This window comes from Cuculus canorus, chromosome 8 (genome assembly GCF_017976375.1).
Source record: "Cuculus canorus isolate bCucCan1 chromosome 8, bCucCan1.pri, whole genome shotgun sequence".
In the NCBI taxonomy this organism is placed as follows: domain Eukaryota; kingdom Metazoa; phylum Chordata; class Aves; order Cuculiformes; family Cuculidae; genus Cuculus; species Cuculus canorus.
The window spans coordinates 14,535,710-14,556,369 of record NC_071408.1 but is presented as its reverse complement, the minus strand read 5'-3'; the positions used below and the strand labels follow the sequence as shown (position 1 = coordinate 14,556,369).

The 20,660-nt window shown below is 38.2% G+C and overlaps 1 protein-coding gene across 4 annotated transcripts in view; it reads right to left on the bottom strand.

Moving 5' to 3' along the window:
• The window catches only part of DPYD (dihydropyrimidine dehydrogenase), a 362,200-nt gene that overhangs the window by 188,186 nt on the left and 153,354 nt on the right, over positions 1-20,660 (bottom strand). For all 4 annotated transcript variants that reach the window (XM_054072633.1, XM_054072630.1, XM_054072632.1 and 1 more), the window contains exons 9-11: positions 8,009-8,116; positions 4,750-4,919; positions 688-898 (exon numbers count right to left, since the gene is read on the bottom strand). In XM_054072633.1, the coding sequence (XP_053928608.1) occupies positions 688-898; positions 4,750-4,919; positions 8,009-8,116 (489 nt within the window). The remainder of the gene's footprint in view (positions 1-687; positions 899-4,749; positions 4,920-8,008; positions 8,117-20,660) is intronic.

Genomic DNA, 20,660 nt, shown 5'->3' with positions numbered 1-20,660 from the left:
CTGAGTTCCTGTGTTCTCAGCTGTACTCATGTTCTTCAGCTCTCTTTCTGCTGGATCAATCCCTGAAATGCCATTTTTATGTCAATTTCTGTATCTTTACTATAGGACTATGCAATTGTTAATTTTGCCGACCAAAGCTTGTAAATTGCAATTAAATAATGAGATAAGCTGAGAAAAGCACAGGTGAATTTAACAAACACTGTATATGTGACAGAAGCCACAGTTCTCTTGCATATGCACAAAAAAATGAGTGATACCTAGAGCAGCTGAACCAGAATAATGAATCTGCCTTAATTCTTAATTCAGAGATCAGATCAGTTTTTTAAAGTTGTAATATAATGAGTTTCTCTAAAGTTAATTAGTGAGACCAGAAGAAATCTCAAGAGTATACTGCGAGATCCCATTTGCATTGAGAGGAAAGCAAGATATGTACACTGAGTAACCGTACCTCTAATATGAGTTTTTGTTCTATACAGCAATATACAGAAAACTGTTTTGCTATCAGACCCTCAAGTTTTGTTCTAAGAGGTATATCTAAAGGTCAAGGAAATTCCTGTGAGGAAGATCAGCAGTCATAAGCTGTGTAACCTATAGAAGACTCACTTCGCAAAACTATCAAATGACAATAAATGGCTGTGGCTAAAATAACAATCAGCAATTGCAGAATGTATTAGTACAGGATTGTACCTTTATCGCTGCTTAAAATGGAGCCAAAGGCACTGATCACTACATCAGTTTTCAGACGGACAACCTGATCCTCATCTTCGTTCCAGTTTCCATCACTGTCTTGTTCAGTTCGAACAAACTCCATAGCAACAATTTGTCCACCTCTAAGTACAACTTTCCGAGGGGAGAGGAAAGGCAGAAATTCACACTTCTCTTCTTTTGCAAGTTCCATCTGTAGCGTAGAAGCAATAAAATATTTAACTTGAACACTGTGTTTTTATGAAAAAAAAAAAACCCAAAAAACATAAAACATTTTTTGACTCTACGTCCTACCACACATTCATCTGTAGAAGCCCCCCTGTGTACAGTATACAGTCATCTTAATACACACTTCACAGCCTTCCATGCTACTAAATCAAACAGTTCTAGACAGTGGCACTAGGTAAATTTGCAATGCGAGTATTTCTCCACTATATTTTCTTATTGTTCCCTATTACTTTGATAACTTTAAACTTTTATAACTCCTTTGAGGGCAAAAAGAGTTACCTTATACAACTATTAGTGTCTTTTAAGAATTGGCCTAGTATTAATTAAGTACATGCCCTCATTTGTGTTTACTATGATTTTAAGATGTTATTAAATGGGAATGGCACTCCAGTGTCTGAGGGATGGTGTGCTAGCGAGGCCCACCGGTCTGCCACCTCAGAGGAAGCAGGAGATAGCACTCTGAGTGGTAGCAAATATGTAAAGGTTATTGATGGGTTAGAAACTACAGCGAGCAGTCAATTAGGAATTAAAACTATACCCCTCAGGAGCATGGCAGGATCAAGAGCCCAACTGAAGTGCATCTACAATGATGCACGCAGAATGGGCAACAAACAGGAGGAACTAGAAGTCATTGTATGGCAAGAAAACTATGACATAATTGCCACCATGGAAATATGGTGGGATGACTGGTATAACTAGAGTGCTGCCATGGTTGGCTATAAACTCTTCAGACACGACAGGCAAGGAAGGAGAGGTGGTGGGGTAGCCCTCTGTGTCAGAAATTGCTTTGATTGCCTTCAGCTCAATGATAGCGATGATAGGATTGAGTGTCTATAGGTAAAAATGAGTGGAACAAGGCAGATATCGTGGTGGGAGTCTGCTATAGACCACCCAGTCAGGAAGAAGAGGCTGATGAAATATTCTACAAGCAACCAGGAGAAGTCTCACAATTGTTAGCTCTTGTTCTTGTGGGAAACTTCAACTTACCAGATGTCTGCTGGAAGTATAATATAGCAGAAAGGAAAGCGTCTAGGAGGTTCCTGGAGTGTGTGGAAGACAACTGGGGAGTAAGCCAACCTGGGAAGGTGCCCTTCTAGTTCTGGGAGAAGTAAGGAGGGGTATAAGCAGAACTGCCACCTTGGACTTCCAAAGGGCAGACTTTGGACTGTTCAGAGGGCTGGTTCATAATTTCCTTGGGAGCCAGTCTTAAAGGGCAAAGAACCCCAAGGGGGTGGGATGCTCTTTAAGAAGGAAATTGTGCTGGCACAAGAGCAGACCATCCCCAGGTGCTGGAAAACGAGCCGGTGGGGAAGAAAACCGGCGTGGCTGAACAGAGGGCTTTGGTGGGATCTTGGAAAAAAGAGGAAAGTATATGAGCTTTGGAAGAAGGGGCAGGGATCTTGGGTGGATTACAAGGATGAAGTGAGATCATGCAGAGAGAAAATTGGAAGGGCTAAAGCCCAACTAGAACTTAGACTGGTCAGTTCTCTGAAAGATAATAAAATATGTTTCTACAAATATATTAAGAAGAAAAAGAGGGCCAAGGAGGATCTCCATCCTTTGCTGGATGCAGGGGGAACAATAGCAACAATTATGAGGCTAAGGCTGAGGTACTTAATGCCTTCTTTGCCTCAGTCTTTAATAGTGAGGTAGGATGTTCTCTGTGTACTCAGCCTTCTGAGCCTCTAGACAGGGAGGGAAAGCAGAACAAAGCTTCAGTGATCCAAGACGAAATGGTTAGAGACCTGTTTGGCCAATTAGACATTCACAAGTCTATAGGGCCAGATGGGATCCATCCAAGGGTATTAAGGGAACTGGCAGAGGTGCTCACCAAACCCTTTTTCACCATCTACCAGCAGTCCTGGCTGACTGGGGTTGACTGGAGGCTGGCAGTTGTTACACCTATTTACAAGAAGGGTCAGAGGAAGGATCCAGGGAACTACAGGCCTGTCAGTCTGACCTCAGTGCCAGGGAGGAAGGTCATGAGGCAGATCATCTTGAGTGCCATCACACAGCACACACAAGACAACAAGGTGATCAGGCCCAGTCAACATGGGTTTATGATGGGCAGGTCCTGCCAAACTAACCTGATCGCCTTCTATGACAAGATGACCCGCTTAATGGATGAGGGAAAGGCTGTGGATGTAGTGTACTTGGACTTTAGTAAAGCCTTCGACACCATTTCTCACAGTATCCTACTTGAGAAACCAACTGCCACTGGCCTGGACAGGCACACCCTCTGCTAGGTAAAAAAACTAGCTGGATGGCCAGGCCTGAAGAGTGGTGGCAAATGGAATTAAAACCAGCTGGAGGCTGGTCACAAATGGTGTTCCCCAGGGCTCACTGTTGGGTCCGGTTCTGATCAATATAGGGGATGTTCAGATTAGACATTGAAAAAAATTTCTTCACTGAAAGGGTTATCAGGCATTGGCAGAGGCTGCCCAGGGAGGTGAATAAGTCACCATCCCTGGAGGTATTTAAAAGTGAAGTGCTCAGGGATATGGTTCAGTAGTGGACAGGTACAGTTGGACTTGATGACTTCAAACGTCTTTTCCAACCAAGCGATTCTACAATATGCTGACTACCATGTGCAAACATGAGTTTTCTGAGTGACAATTCAGACTTAAGATCTTCTGAATTGGCTGTAGTAAGACTGCTGAAGTCAAAGAGCACTTTGTCTTAGCAAAGGCTTCAGGATCTGATTGTCTCTCCTTACACAATAAAATCTTTTGAAAATATAATATCCAACCTGACATCACTAGCATGGCCATTACTAGCAGAAGCTACTTTTATCTTACTTCTTTTCATGGCCACTGCATGATTGGACGAGTACAAACATTGATAACTTTTAGGAATTTATCCAGGCAGCTAACAAATATTTTGGTTCAGAGTGACAGCTGATTCTTGATAAGTAAGAACCTGAACAGCACAACAGTCTGTCAGTTCATTGGCTCCAGTAATCTCCATGTGTCCAGAACTGTTAAATGAAATGCCACAGAAACAGAACTAAATTATGCATGAAGAGACCCTCTATTACTTTTTTCGTACTTCTATTCCTCTTGTATAAGATCTCTAAGATCTACCAAACTACCATAAATCTTGTGATAAAGATGTATTAGATGTCCTCAAGTACGTACCACCAAATAAACGATAATAGAAAAACACCACCAAAACTAGAAAATCTGATTTGAAAAAACTTTTCTGTAGTACAGCTACATCAAGGAAGCAGAGTCAGTTTCAAAATGTGCAAATGTCCTGGTAAATGCCAAAGTGCAAAGTCAAACTAAAAATCAGGCAGAGTGCTGAAATATGTGATGAATGACATTGTTTTATTGCCACTGGCAGTGATTCAAAACCAAAACCATTGTAAGTAATTTTCTTACACGGTTTAATAGACTCCCAAGGCAACATCTGGATCACTGAGATTCATCAGACTGTAGCCAGAGGGTATCGTTGTAGGATCTAACCATGACCTGAAGAGCCACCTACAATACTCAAATGGCTGTTTGATCTCTGAGGTGCTTCCATGATTAAAAATTTACTGCATTTTCTAATTTACAAGAAATTTGACCCCCTGCATGCAAATGCATCTCTCTGAATTTACAGGAAACAGGAACAACTAAGGAGAACTGTAAAGCAAGCCTCAATGCTTTAATAAACATTTACATTTGTTTATTATTACATTATTACATTTTAATAGCATTTTTATAAACACAACCTCTAGTAGATGTCTTTTTAGTACCTATAGTACAATTTCAGGCCCTGTAGAAATAAGGGCACATATTCCTTCTCATAAATGCTGTTATTCAATTTTACCTCTTCTGGGACGGCCCTGATATTAGTGAATCCCTTCCTGAAGACCACAAAGACACGACGAGCTCCACAGCGTAAAGCAGATGTTGCACAGTCAAAAGCAGTGTCTCCTGCCCCAAGTACAATCACAGTTCCATGTATTGATGGTAATGGAGAGTGACAGGCACACATCCCTGAAAGATGAAAGGAAAACCCCATTTTCAGGCAGAAAAACCATTTCTGCATGACAGCTCAAAAGATACTTGTACTCAAAGCTGTGTAAAATTGCATCTTATAGTTTCCAAGCATGGAGTGTCACTATCAAATTATTCTGCTTCGGTAAAGGACAGTTTTATTCCCATTTTTAAGATATGCTCATATACATAATTTCATAGTCAGTACTCTAAGCAGCTGCACCTTTCTATCTGAAAAGAATTCAAATGACAACACGTTTGTAGGATTGTGGGCCTTGTCAGGATGAAATCAGCATTGTAAGATCTTTTTATTCAGAAAATAAGTTTCAGATTCATTATCCTCCCAGTTAAAATAAAAACAATAAATACTTTTACCAGATTATAAAGAATAGTATTTGCTAGTTTTCAAAAGATGACCTGTTGTTGATAGTTTTGTGTAACAGTTTCTCAAAGTTAGTCCCCTCAGGCCGTTTTCTACAAGGCACTGACACTGTTCTGGCTATGACAGAGTTCTCGGAGGCTATTCTCTAAGGCAGCTGAACATGAGGCAGAAATAATATTGTTACTATTACGCCAATTCCTAGAACTTCCATTGGCAGAATACACTTTAATCTACAGTGTTTCTTTTATAAACTATTTGCAAAAAGTTACACGGAGAGAACAATAACATTATGTGTCATCTACAGCTTCTATTTGACGATTCAATTATACAAGAAATACTTAACTAATACTGAAATGTGTGTGTTCCTTGCGTGAGACTGCACTTTATCAAAACTTTAATACAAATAATTGCTAATTAGGTAAATTATTATAACCTAAAAAATAATGCCATAAACAGTGTAAAGCTATATTCTCAATAAGCCTGTGATAATTTCAGTCAGGAGGTGCTAAGCTGGCCATTTAATCATTGCACTGTAACCTGAGTATCCCGCTATAGTAGCAGCAGATTTCATATGCAACTGTAACAAAACGAAAGTATCATTCAAGGAAATAATGTTTTTAATTTAGACATATAAATGGTGTGAGAAACAACACCCTAATACTCATATTCTCTCCCCATTTGCAAAATGGTTTACGTATGATAAATACCCCTATGTATACAGCATTGCATTTCTTATTTACTTAATAAGCTTCTTATTCCACTCTAAACTTTTCACATTTATTTTTTAACAAACTTAATCCTTCACAAAAACTGTATGTTAAGCAGTGAAAAAAGCACAGGTGCAGCAGGGGAATGGCAGCTCAGAGTGGCGTTAGAGACTAGTCTAGAATGGATCAGTTACGGAAGCTCACTTTGCTCTTTGTAACAAGGCTACTCCCAAGGTAAATTCACTTCTACGTATTTGCAAGGGGAACCCCTTTTGAAGTAAAGTATATAATAAGTGGTATTCAGAACTAAATAAACTGGCAGAATACATATTTTACTGTGATTAGGTCTAGTACATCTGTTACTTAGAGAACTGACACAGTAAGAAAAAGAGGACAGACCAGGATATAGGAAGTATTTATTTTGTCTTAAAATTCCATGCTTTAGAGAGCAAAAGATGACTACAGCTACAGACAGACATCAGAAAACTAAGAGAATATGTTAATCAACAGACATCACCAAAGAGCTGTCTATTGCTGCTAGTCAGAAAAGGATAGTTCTTCAAAGTTCATCCCCTTTTTCATTGTGGACTTAATATAAAAAATATCATTACATATTCTGTCAAATCGAGACTCCTGCCTTCCAATATTTAAAAAGATGCAGATGACGATATATAGATCCTCATACAGGCAGGCAAATTACAGTATACAAGTGCTGCATGTCCATAGAGAATTCTATAAAGTATTTTTAGTCTAATTATTACAAGGGGAGATTGTTCTGCAGGATTTATGTTTCCTTTGTCAATCTACAAATGTTTTGCAGTGCAGAATCTCAATCTGTTTCATTTTTAAACATCTTTAAAAATAAACAACAAAAACAACAAAACCAACACTGTCTTCTCCCAAACCATTTGAGCTAAATTTGAGCTTAGGAAAAGAGACAGAATTAAGCATTTGATCAAAACAGCAGAGAGATGGGACAGCTGGGATACAGAATTTCCTTTCCTAAATATTTTGCATAAAATGAGGTAATAAACTTTACTTTTATATGCAGAATAACTTCCTGCAGAAGACATATTCTGTAACATATTATTTATGGAAAGTCTACTAGATAAGCAGACAACTCTATTATGATGCTAAAAGAAATTTCTGAGTGCTCAGAATAAAACTAGTCTGTAGATAAAAAAGTATACATGTGGTTAAATATGGGGTCACAAGTACAAGACCGCATACTGCACTGAGTTTATCCAGAAAACTCTATATATTTTAACAGCACATTGGGGAATCTGGACCATGAGGGAACATGATATAGAAATCACGAGCCCCATGTCATACATCCATTGGAGACTTATGACTTCACATTGTCACTGAAAGCAGCTATATTCCTTGGGAAGCAAACACAGCCATTTCTGTACTCAAAACAAAGATGTAAAGGCATAAAACAAGACTGTATTTGATAACTGTGAAGCAAGTGTTGCCTTATTAAACCCTGACTACTGTTGTCCTGTATCTTAGAATGTAAGTTCTTTGGGTAAGGAATTAGTGCTTCCTTTGAATGTGTCTGTAAACTATGCAGCACACAACTTGAGATCAAGTAAAATAACTTATCAACAACATACAAAGCAGTTGCCTATATGGTTCAGCAACACCTCCCTTTATAGTAGATTTTTGCAAGATCATCTCATATATACTATTTAAATCAAGATAATTTATACAAACAAGGAGCTTAAGACACCTTTTGAATGTAATTCAAAATTAAAAAAGTAACTTACAGGGTAATGATTTGTGATGTGCTTAGATTTTTGTACGTAACTATTTGCAATACAGTCTCCAAGACTGAATTTCTTGACTGCACTCCTGAGGTTGCAACTCACCAAGAGAAAACCCTGCCCCAGACCTATCCATTGGTAGGTATTTGGATGTGTTGCCACTTGTCCATTTTTATATATCAGTAACTACAAATGAGCTAACAAACATGATTGCAACAAAAACATATCACACACCTGGTTTACTTGCCATTGCTACCAAAGGCAGGAAGTCTTTAGATGTGTAGAATCCTTGATCCATTCTCAGTCCCTGGAATATACTGTCTCTGTTTGGTTCTGGCAAACCTAAAATAGATATTTTAAGGCATATCAGAACTCCAAGGGCAATTCCAATGACAAATATGTATTTCACATTATATACATAGTCTCAAAAACATTCTAAAAACAAGCACATTTACAAATCTTCAGATGTTCATAAAGTAACATCACAAATGCCTGTAGCTTCCTGTATGTAGTCTGTAGCTTATATCATTGGTGATCTTTTAAATGTCCTGGCACACTGGAAAATAAAGTTGATGGGTAACCTGTGTAATCATATACCTCATATCAAAAGGTGTGCTCAAGTGGAGTTCCCAATTAATGGAAAAGGGGAAACATAACCGTCATTTTTAGACAGGGAAAAAAGGAAAACTGGGAGAACTACAGGCCCATCAGTCTCACCTCTGCGCACAGCAAGATCATGGAGCAGATCCTCCTGGAAACTCTGCTGATACATGTGGAAAATAAGGTGACAACCAACATGGCTTCATAAGGGCAAATTGTGTCTGATTAATTTGGCGCCCTTCTTTGACAGGGTTATAGTACTGGGAAGAGCAACTGATGTCATCTACCTGGACTTGTGCAAAGCATTTGTCCTGCACAACATCTTTATGTCTAAATTGGAGAGACACAGATGTGAAGGACAGATCACTTGGTGGATAAGGAATTGGCCAGATGGTTGCACTCAAAGAGTTGTGGTCAATGGCTCAATGTCCAAGTGGAGACCAATGATGTGTTGCTTAATGTCTTTGTTGGAGACACGGACAGTGGGATTGAGTACACCCTCAGCAAGTTTGCTGACAACACAAAACTGTGTGACGCAGTCAACATGCTAGAGGGAAGGGATGCCATCCAGAGGGACCTTGACAGACTTGAGAGGTGGGCTTCGTGAACCTCATCAAGTTCAACAAGGTCAATTGCAAGTTCCTGTATCTGCAATCAGGGCAATCCCAAGCACAAATACAGGCTGGGCGGAGCATGGATTGAGAGTAGCCATGAAGAGAAGAACTTGGGAGTGCTGGTGGATGAGAAACTCAGGATTACTTGGCAATGTGCACTCGCAGCTCAGAAAGCCAATTGTATCCTGGGCTGCATCAAAAGAAGTGTGAGCCAGAGGTCAAGGGAGGTGATTCCCTTCCTCTGCTCTGCTCTGCTCTCACAAGGCTGCCCTTGGAGTACTGCATTCAGTTCTGGTGTCCTCAGCACAGGAAGGACATGTATCTGTTTGAGGGACTCCAAAGGAGAGCCATGAAGATGATCAGAGGGCTGGAGTACCTCTCATAAGAGGACAGGCTGAGAGAGTTTGGCTTGTTCAGCCTGGGGAAGAGAGGGGTCCGGAGAGACCCTATAGCGGCCTTCCAGTACTTAAAGGGGCCCTAAAGAAGAATTGGAGAGGTGCTCTTGACAAGGGAATGCAGGGAGAGGAGAAGGGGTAACGGTTTTAAGCTAAAAGAGGGGAGATTTAGATTAGATATTAGGAAGATATTTTTTCCTGTGAGGGTGGTGAGACACCGGCACAGGTCACCCAGAGAAGTGGTGGATGTCCCATCCCTGAAGCTGTACAAGGCCAGATTGGATGGGGCTTTAAGCAACCTGATCCAGTGGATGGTGTCCCTGCCCACGGAATGGGCAGCTGGGACTAGATGACCTGTAAGATTCCTTCCAGCCCAAACCATTCTATGATTCTATGAAAACAAACGCAGAGGAATGGGTTCACGAGAACAGACAGGGTGCAAAATCAGTGAAGCTAGGGGGGAAGAGAAGACTCTTGTAACCTTTTCTTGTAATGCTTTATCTGCACGCGCATGTAACCCTTATTGCTGCGAAGTAGTTTTGTTCCCTTTCTTTTGAGGCATTTTTCAATACAGCTAGTCTGCAGATAATACAGATGAGAAAATAATAAACAGCTTTACTAACAAGGAGGGGAGGATAAATGGCAAAGTTGTAGATCTGTCTTTTCTGTGAGTATTTGTATGCCATAATTTTTTGCCATTCTTGACTGTTTTCTCAAAACCCTGAAGTCCTTATTGGCTGACATTTATTTATAATTATTAATAACACATACAGATACCATAGGATACAGACAGGGATACAATTCACAACTAGTAAGATCAACAAATACCTTTCAATTAAAAGAACGCAGCAAAAAGCATCTTCCAGTTATCAAAGAATATCTTCTTGTTGCTGTGTGAACATTTGGACAGCACAAAAACCAGCCTAGTTCACATAGAAGTTAAAACATTTTTTTTCCTGCAAATGCAATGATCTTTCATGGTATTTTCAACAGGGCCTTGATTTTACATCTAAACCCCCATAATATTATCAAAGTAAGCTAATTAATAATTGCATACTGAAATGGATTAAATGTCAGCAACTTTTCTAAGAAAACACACAAGAACTGAGGCATCCCCAGAGCAACTAGGCAGAACTGGAGCATGCAAAGCAATGTGTGTTCCCTCCATTCTCAGACATGGATGGGAGGAGACTAATCTTTCTCCACTTTGAGATACACTGGTCTGGAACCCCCAATAACATCATGCAATAACCAAAGCAAAATTGCACTTTGTGGAGTGCTGTTCCAAGTGGGAAGGTTTAAGGACTTTTTATATTACTGAAGCAGCAAAAATCTGTCTCATTACAGCAAAAGATCAGGACCAAGTCATAAGAAAGCTTAGATTTTTTTTATGAGTCACCTCATAGGAGGGAAGTTTCTTAAACCTCTAGATTCCTGAATGAAGATACTATAATGCAAGAAGAATAAAAGATATGTTTTTAGTTTTAACAGTTTCAGTGACGAAAAACAAGTTCTCAGTAAATTCAAAATGATTACAAGCCAAAAAGCAAATAAAAAAAAAAATCTCATTTTTTTTCCTTTTCAAAAATCTCATGCTATTGAGCTTTCTTGATCTTTATTTATAAAAAAATCATTACTCGGTTGCTCAACACCTGACTTCTAAAAACATCACTGATCTATGGTTGGATATTAAGAAAAATAAGGTTAGAAAATACTAGCACGTATTGAGCTTCAAGACCATTGAGTGTTGTAGTTCCTGGGCAGACTGGAATATCAGCTAATGAAGAATGAATAACGGATATCTTCAGAGGCATCCAGAAAAACATAGTGCTAGTGAAAGTACAACATGTAAAATGCATTGAAGAAAACATTTTTAAAACTGCAGAGGTTTCCCTCTATATATATACTGCGAAACCATCTATGGCAAGAAGAGTACCTCGGAAAAAGCTCTCAGTGACTGCCTATAGGCAGAGGAGAGAGTAACACAACTATGGCTATTGAAGTTTCATAAGCCAGCTCAGAGGCCTCAGTTTACTTTTGGGAGAAACACTTTTGTCATTAGTGAGATGTGTAGCCCGCATTACAGTTAATTTCCTTTCTACCTAATGTCTCTCCCCATTCAAATACACAGAGAAACCCTTACAAATGTTTTTTTTCCACTTATTTTTGCCACTTTTATCATCTGCTAATGAAAATTATTTTGTCTCCTATAGCATCAGTAATTTAGCTCCCATAGGCTGAAGAAAGCATAGCATTAAGGGAATGTTGTAATGTTCATGTTGCAGGTTCATCACTAGTTCAGAGTCACTGAAATCAAAGAAGTTGGATTAAGAATGCATTGGATTCAATAACGTTCAGCCTAGCTGCTATGACCGCAAAAAAAAAAAACCCTAAGAGGTAGTCAGTATACGTGGCATTTGCTGATATTTATTTTACTCTTTTCATTTTACTGAAAACCCCGTGAAAACCAATTTTGTAATATTTACATTTGAAGGAAACATGGGAGATTTGTCTCTTATACCTATGAACACCTGGCACAGTTTCAAAGTCTTTACTAAGCTTATGGTGGAAGCTGTACTGGATTCTGATGTATCTCCTTTTGCTATTTAGTATTTGCCATTATAATGATTGCACTTAATTTTGTCACGACAGAGAGACTGAGTACTCCTTAAAGCCATTAGGCTATGTAAGAAAGAGGCAAACAAACAGAGAGAGAGATCAAGAACTCGTAAGATTAACTTTAGGGAGACATCACTAGATAATAAACGGCCACCTCACAGAAAGACTTTTCACAGACAGATCAAATATTGATAAATAGTCAACAGCTTGTCAGGAGAGAGAATATTTGATGAAAAAACAGCTGTAAAGTAAAAATGTAGTTTGAAATGGTTTCAGAGAAGGAATAAAATTTAGAAAATCTCAGTTATCTATGAAAGACACAATTTAGGTCAAAATAATGAACCAACAGAAATACCCTTTGAAGATAAATCAGAGAGATCCTTTAGCAAAAGGGAATTTACACACTAGTACAAAATAGCCAGAAGCCACCCAAAGAAAAAGTGCTTAGAAAAACATGAGGTCTTTCCCTTAGGTTATAGGCTGAAGCCAATGATAGTCAGTTCTCCAGTGTCCAAATCCACCTGCAAGCCATCTAAAAGGCTTTTTTTATTTATTACTTGGTATTTCTTGTCCTGAAGCAATATTTCACTATTCTAGGTCTCCTGTCTTTAAATAATATATATAAAAATCTAGTGATAACAATTATTTCCTTCACCTACACTGAAGAACAACTCTTCCAAAGGGCAACCAAGAGGAGGCAGCCTAAAAGACAATTCCACCGGTGTCATTCAGACGGACCCTGCACATGTGTACACAAGCCGAGAGGCTATGCCCAGGCCCCCACCTTCTGCAGCCAAAGCCCTGGACTTCCTGAAGTCTCAGTTCCTTTACCTGCTGATGCCAGGAAACAGGATTCTGAAGCAAGTGATATCCAAACCACACAATGAAGCCTCATGGATTGTGGAAAATATTTATTAAGTAGAAACATCATGGAAATAACAGCTTGCATGACAGATCTAGTTTGCAAAAGCTAATCTAGACAGTCCCAGTCTGGGTCAGGTACAGCATAGAAAGTAATTAATCTCTATTCCTGACCCTCTTGTTTACTAGGCCCTGCCTTTCTTCTCCTGATGCTCCAGCTATCTTTCAGTAAATATCACTGTTTTACTACAAAGCTCTCTCTCCTTCCCTCTTTCATTTGTTCCACACTGCCCCTTCTCCAGTGGCCTATTCTGCAGCATCAATGTCTCCCTCATATCTGACATACCATATATTTCATTGGCCACTAATAGACCTTGGAAAACAGACTTTAACATCCCATTTTTATATCCTTTATATATAAATATATACATACACCTGTATATATTTGGAAAAAAACAACATCTGTTTCCTGTAAATATCTTGTACTCTTAGTTCTCATAATACTGATGCATGTTAATTTTCTCAACTGGCGGTGTTAAGTCCATCATCTCCATTTAAAGAGATAGAATTGTGATCCTCTCACAATTCCCTAGACCAGATGAAATATGAATTACTAAACAATTAGAGTCAATTTGTCAGACGTACGAGGCAATATAGAAGAGGGATGCATACACAATGGAAGCGATTGGTCTGCAGAGCAATGCATCTAGTCCACTTGGTTGCTGCACCAAATAAATCAAAGCATGTCAACGCATCAGTCAGCTAGGTCTGAAAAGGAAATAAACATGGCTGCTATTACTGTAACTATTAGCCTAGCCCAGAAAGGAAAACTAAAGTCGGAGTAGAGGCACAGTATGTCTCTCTCCTATTTTCATCAAATTCCCTCTCCCCAGAAACAGGAATGCCTTCTGAACATGAACTCACTGTTTGGATTACTTAAATCTGACATGTTTGCGCAGATTTGCAGTTTCCAATTAACTTCTCAGCCAGTCTTAATAACTGACACACAAAATAAGCCCTTGTCCCTGGTAAGGGTCAAATGTAGTTTTCACTAGCAGCTGACTGAAAACAAATCTCCAGACAAAAAAAATCGAGCTGAAGCCAAAGTGTAAATACAGAGTAGCCTTCGGGGACAAAACTTGCTAAAGCATTGTGAGACTTTCTGCTTCTTCACATCAAATGCTGAAAAGTTTGGTTTGTTTCACTTTTTAATTGTAATAAAACCACGTTTTGGAAAAATTTAAGTTGGACCAGATAAACAAATAAAGAGCTAGGATCTTCCAAGCAATATTCCCCCACTTTGCATTCTTAGGTGATGTTATTCTGACAGAAGAAAGTTTTGAGAATGAGAACTGTCTGAATTGGTTTTACCACCCCTTTAATTTTAGGTAAAAAAAGTAAATTCAGGCTGGTGAATACAATCTGTGCTTGAATATACCAGGAGCCACTTTCTAAAAGTGAAGATGCACTATTTTGACATTTTTTTTACAATGAAACTTTCAACTTTGTTCAAAATGACATTAAATTTATAAACGCATCCAAACTGAATTAAAAAAAAAAAAAAAACCAAACCAAAGAAAATTGGATCAACTGGCTATGCACACCTCTTTTTCTACCTTTTAAAACTAGCAAACCAAAACCAACATCAAACCCTACTCACCAATTTATGGGACTTTAAAAAAAAAAAAAAAAATGTTCTCATGCAGAACATCAGGTAGAAATTTAAGAGGGTAGGGAGCTCTTTCCACCTTTTGGCATATCTATGAAAACCTGCTCATGTTTCATAGGTAAAAAAGATCTTGAAAAATCACATTTACAGAGAAAACCCTTGTTCTGCCCTTCTCAGCCTTTACTACGGATGTGTCAAGGAAGAAGAGGGCAAGAAATGGTAGGACCAGGTGAAAAGCCTTTAACCACCAGAATCTACTGAGAATGAGAAGAAAAATGTGCAAATCTCATAAGAAACTGAATGTGGGTAGAAGAAACATATGATTAGCTGTGTATCTGCTCTGGTGGCAATGCAAGTCTCCTGAAAGGATACCTGAGAGGCTAAGCCCAAACAAGCTGAGACCCAGCTTGCTAATCAGCATAAAAAACTTGAATACAGTCCAGTGAGGAAGCAGCACAGGTTGTGGGCCAGCAATACATCACATTTCGTCAGCCTGAGGAACAGGAATAACAAGTTGTGCCCACTCATGTGCCTTGGATAAAGGAGCCATGAAAGGCTCATGGAGAGAAACTGATAGGAATTTTAGAGAGGAACTGGCATGGTCCAATAGGTTATTTCTCTTAACAATACTTGTTTATATGTTTTTTTTTTTTCTTTTCTTAAAAAGCTGTGCTAAAGTAAATACACAGCCAAGATCTTTGCCCTCTGAGAGTAAATTTCTAAATCCATTTCCCTTCTGAAAAAGTCCTTTTGAATTAACACAAAATTACCTATTTTGTTCCACCCCCCTGCCCTTTTAAACACCAACTGTTCTATCTTGCTCCTCGTGTTACCATACAAAACTATTTCAGACATAACACTCATGATAGCATTTCACACTTGCCCAGAGATTTGCAGCTACAGGTGCCATGTGGTCAGGGTGTGACTACAAAGGTACATGGCAGAGAAGAAAGAACATACTGTAAATTCCAAGCGCATAAGCATCCTTTAATATTTCTGAATGCTCTGTTCTTCAACAAGTCTAGTTCGTGGTCTGGGGAAATGGAGATCAAAATCTATCTATTTAAAGCAGTTTCACTTCATGTCATGCAATCCATGAGCTGTATAAATTGGACCATGAGTTTTACGTACATTAAAGTATTTTCTTGAAAGACAACATTGAAACAGTAAATTCTCATAACTGTCAGATTTACAGTTTTTCCTAGATGTGACAGAATCTATTTGTATGCAGTGGCACACAGTCTATCTATCTGGTTATAAGAAGTCACATTCATTCATATCGATATTGATAACACTGCTGTCTGTAGATCAATATTACACAACTGTCTAGATATGAACTATACTGAAAAGCATTATCCAAACACAGTACCTATACTGTGCCACCTAGCTGATTATATTAAATGTACTGTTACAGTTCATGCTATGACATTAATCAGAAATGGAACAGAAAGCCATTGGTATCTAAAGAGTTACTCTCTCCATTTTTAAAGGTTTCACTCTGAAAGACTAAATGCCCGGTAAAGTTGCAAGTGCTCTGCAGGTGCTCAGCTTCTCTCAAGGTCAGTACATTAGTGATTAACACATCAGTAAATACTTTTTGAGGCTTGCATTTTTATAAGATCTCTCCCTTTTTGCTGGAGATTTTTTTTTTTATGGTGGCAGCTTTGTTACTTCCTGTTGTGAGGTTCAATAAAGTATGTTTTCTAGTTGGTTGAATATTTTTTTTTGTTTGCTATGTATGTCAATGGAGATAAGTGTTTTAATTACTTTTTTAATGTCTATGCTTTTGTATTTTCTTCCTCTCTCCGTTTATTTCCTGCTGTTGAGATTACTGCCTCGTCTCCACAGCAGGTGGCTGTTTCAAATTTGTTTTCTTTGTAAGCCTGGTAGATTTATTTTGTAATATAACTGCTCCTTTTTACTGTTTTTTATTAATAATTTCTTTACTTTGGAATAGGTACACTTGCAAGGTTTGTAAGAGTAATTCCCTAGCGATAGCTAAAGGCCATGTTCATAGAAAAAGCAAAGTAAGGGAGAAAAGTAAAAGAACTACAAGACACTTGGGTTACCCTTTTCTTACCCTCAAGCTAGAATGAAATCTCTGTACAGTATATGTGAAAGAACACCCTTCACATCTATCAACAAAAGCCATACACAATTGCGCAGTGCATTCTAAGTTAAACAGCTATGTCCATACTATAATGCCTTTTAAAAACATCTGAATAAGTAGCTGAACCTGGCAGCAATGCAGACTACAGCTGTAACACCTTACTTCGCTGCTAAATTAGACACAGAGACAAGAATCTGAGCTCTTGCAAATGGTATTGAAAAAAAAACAGGAATAAAGTAGTCAGATCAGCCCGAACTAAATTTGTTCTTATAATTCAATTTCTCTTTCAAGTCAATTGTCCAATCCCAGTTTCAGTGTAGTCAGAATTTCACAAGAGCTAAGCACCAGAAACTGCAGGTGGGAATCACAGGCCCTGGTTAGAATCAATCCACGTGAATGACGAAAATCAGTATTATGAGCATGCAATCAGTGTTGTATATCTGAGCTTGGATTACAAAACACTGCAGCATTGTGGTCTGTCCTCACAACATTTAGTGATCAGATTAGATTGAAATCGAACGTTGACCAAAATGTCCAAAGGTGAACCATAACTTATTAGCCTCATCAAAAATACAAAGTCCACCCCTCATTTGGTTGTATCATAAACAGTCAAGCTTTTCCCAAGGCTTTAGCCTACCCCCTACAGCCTATCTCCAGTCTTAATTGCTGCTCTTAGTTTTATTACAGCCAACATACGCTACCTGCACTTCAAATATTATTGGGTAACACTCAAGTATGACTAACTTAATGTATTTCAGTGAAAATCATCAGTCTTTCAAGATGATCGAACAAAGATGTCAAGACATATGTGGTGATTTTGCAATTCTCACTATCTGGGTATAAAATCAAGCACCATGGATTTTCAATTCCCAGTTTGACATGAGCACTTATCCTCTAAAAGCACTCTTTTAAAATGCATGCTTCAGAACTGAAACATACAGTATCACTAAGTGGTTTTAAAACATAATTCCTTAAAGGATACACTAGAATAAGTGATACTAGACTGGATAAAGACATACAGCTTCCTAAATTAGGGAACAGATGGTAATTCTAGCCTTTCTTCTCAGGTTGGAATCTGATACTTAATGTTGCTGTATTTGAAGTAAGGTCAAATTGAGGATGCTAGGAAGTTAGATGGTAGTCCTGGTGAAAGGACTTGCTGAAATGTGAAGATTACCATGAAGTAAACCTCATCACAGAGAATGATGAATGCAGAAGCCTGCTTACCTTCCCTCTGGTTCTATTCTGCCTGATATTGTTTATTGCAGGACTTAAAGCACTGAAACAATTTGCTATGAATCTTGATTTGTAGAACATAAGAGTTCTGTAAATTGCAATACAGAGTAACTCAAGAAACATCTGCTGTAAAATATGAAGTGGAATATTGCTGCAAACCTTTATTATGTCATCTTGGTAACATTCATTATACTGGTGACAAATCTGAAAAGGTCACTAGCGAAAATGCATTTTGTAGTCTCGGTCAAATCCATCTCTAACACAAGAACGTAACATTCCACCCAGAAAAAGAGTTTGTCTCACTCTGCTTATAATAGAACTGAACCAGATTTTTAGTCCCGACTAGAGTTTGGTCACTTCTCACCACTGGCATAAGCTGTCATCATTTCATGAACATTATTCAGGAGCATGAACTGGCGTAGCAGAGATGCTCAAGTTTAAGGTCTGACATGCTAATGTTGTCAGTTCCTTTCCCTCTTTCTTCTGCAAGTATGTTCCTGGTACTAATATGCCAAAGGAAAGACGGGGCTGTGTTTCCTCGTCTTTGTCAGTGTGGTATGTTGCCCCACACTAAAGGAGAAGAAACTAGCCCCAGTGCTTGCTCTCGTTCAGTTAACAGTGCTGAAGTGGAGTGGCCACAAAAGCAAGATCACCTCCTTGGGGACTACCTATCAGTAATTTGAAGGACAAAAAAAATCTATCATCTCAGAACCGAATGTCACGGCATAGTGATTTTTATACAGTATGGGAAATACGAACATGCAGAAGTGAAAGCAAAATAAACTGGATGGAGAGACTGGGAGCAACAGACTCCTGAAAAGAAAGCAGAAAATATTACAACAGCTGTTTGCAACAGAAACAGTATCTTTCCCCAAGCAGATTTATTATGACTTACCTGTCTAATATGTCCAGTTAACAGGCAGTCATGCTGGCATACTGGAATAATCAAAGCCAATAAAAATTTACAAAGGGAAAATAAAATTTTAGCTTAGGAGAGATCTTTTCATATTATAATAATCTTTTACTTCCAAAAAAACTGGAAAAAAAATCTTGAAAAGCTGGAACAATAGAAGCTAAATATGGTAAATATGCAGGGAGTGGATAAACGAGAACAAATCTGATGAAAAATATTCACAAAGGAAAAACAACAAATGCTTAGTTGGTGTCACAAAGAAAAAAAAATACTAGGCCTCTAAACTGTGGCAAAGTAACACCCGAAAAGAAAAAAAAAAATCTGTCAAGGTAACAAATTCATCCTGTGGAAATATATGAGAAATTAATAAGTCATTAATATTCTGGAATAATACCTTTGGTCAGATCTCAGGCATGGCACAGCAAGGAAATCCCAATGAGGTATACTGAGACATCATCAACTTGCATTAGCTAGAATCATCCAGGACTTTTGATATAATAGTAATATAATAGCTAATATGTGATGTAAGAGTGTTACAACTATAACCACTGATTTTTTATATTATTATTTCCTCAATTTAATGAAATAGAACAGTTAGGAATCACAGAAATATTTAACTATGGCCATTTATCTTAAGCCCACTACTATTACTCTGTTGCATGCTACTTCCATAGCTTCTATTCTATTTGAATATGATGGTTATGAACTGGATCAATTACAGCTTTGCACCCTGTAAAACTGTATATTAAATACTTGTAAAATAATTTCCATTTCTGAAATGTAACAAGGATTCACCTAAACCTTTTTTTTCCCAAATGTAAAAGTCGTCAGTGTAAGCCAGCAATGTCTTCCAAATGCTACTGACTAACTACCACTTTCTCTGAAATTTCAATATAGGAAACATTATTTTTTGCCCATTTTTTTGCTAACATATTGTACTCTTATCTTAAATTTTAGAATATTAATACACTAGTTGTGTCCACATGGAAGAAAAAGAGATGTCATAAAGCTTATTCAGTAATTACTCCCTTATCATTCCACATATGCTGCATTTTTTAACCACTTCAAGTAAGCCAGCTCTACATATATTTTAAAATGATGCCTGAAAAAAAAAGATTTCTAAACATTACTCATTTCTCATCAGCACAGATCTAGAACTGAAAACTTATCATCAGTGCATTCTGATGGAAAGGTAATAATTAAATCTTTTTCCCCCTCTTCTTCTACAGCACATTATTTGACCTATGATAAAACAACCTATCAAATTTCCATTTATTATTTCTACCTGAAGGGCTTTGCCAGCTCACACAAACATAAATCTCTATTTGTCAGATTTAAACTGTACCTGTCCCAGCTGCTATGAGCGTTCATAGCTCTTGCCCCTTAAAAATTATCAAATAGCATCAACTGACATAACCTCCCTCCAGCCTTCACTGACCCCTGCAATCAATAATATTTGTAACCTGTATCCGCACAGTTAAGTAGAACAGAAGCCATGCACTATCCCAGTTAACCACATTGAGCTGTGATACTGCAGTCTGCTCCCTTGTGTCTCCCATGATCAATTTTAATCTCTGGACCAAGAATAAAAGAATACAGCCCCTTGTTTCCAAATTCATCTGAAAAGGATGTTATAGATTTCTAGGTCTGCACAGGAGCTGTGGATTTAATACAACCAGCAGTTAAGGAAAGAACACATCTAAGCTATCATTCATTCTCATTATCTTCAGTGTATTTGGGATCTTCAGAAGACAATACAAGAGACAGGAAAACGCACGTGTACCGACTTAAAGCAAGCTCGCTTTGTTAAAATACCTGTATCCATTACTGCCACTGCAGGTAAGGTAGAGGCCAGTCACTCCATTATGA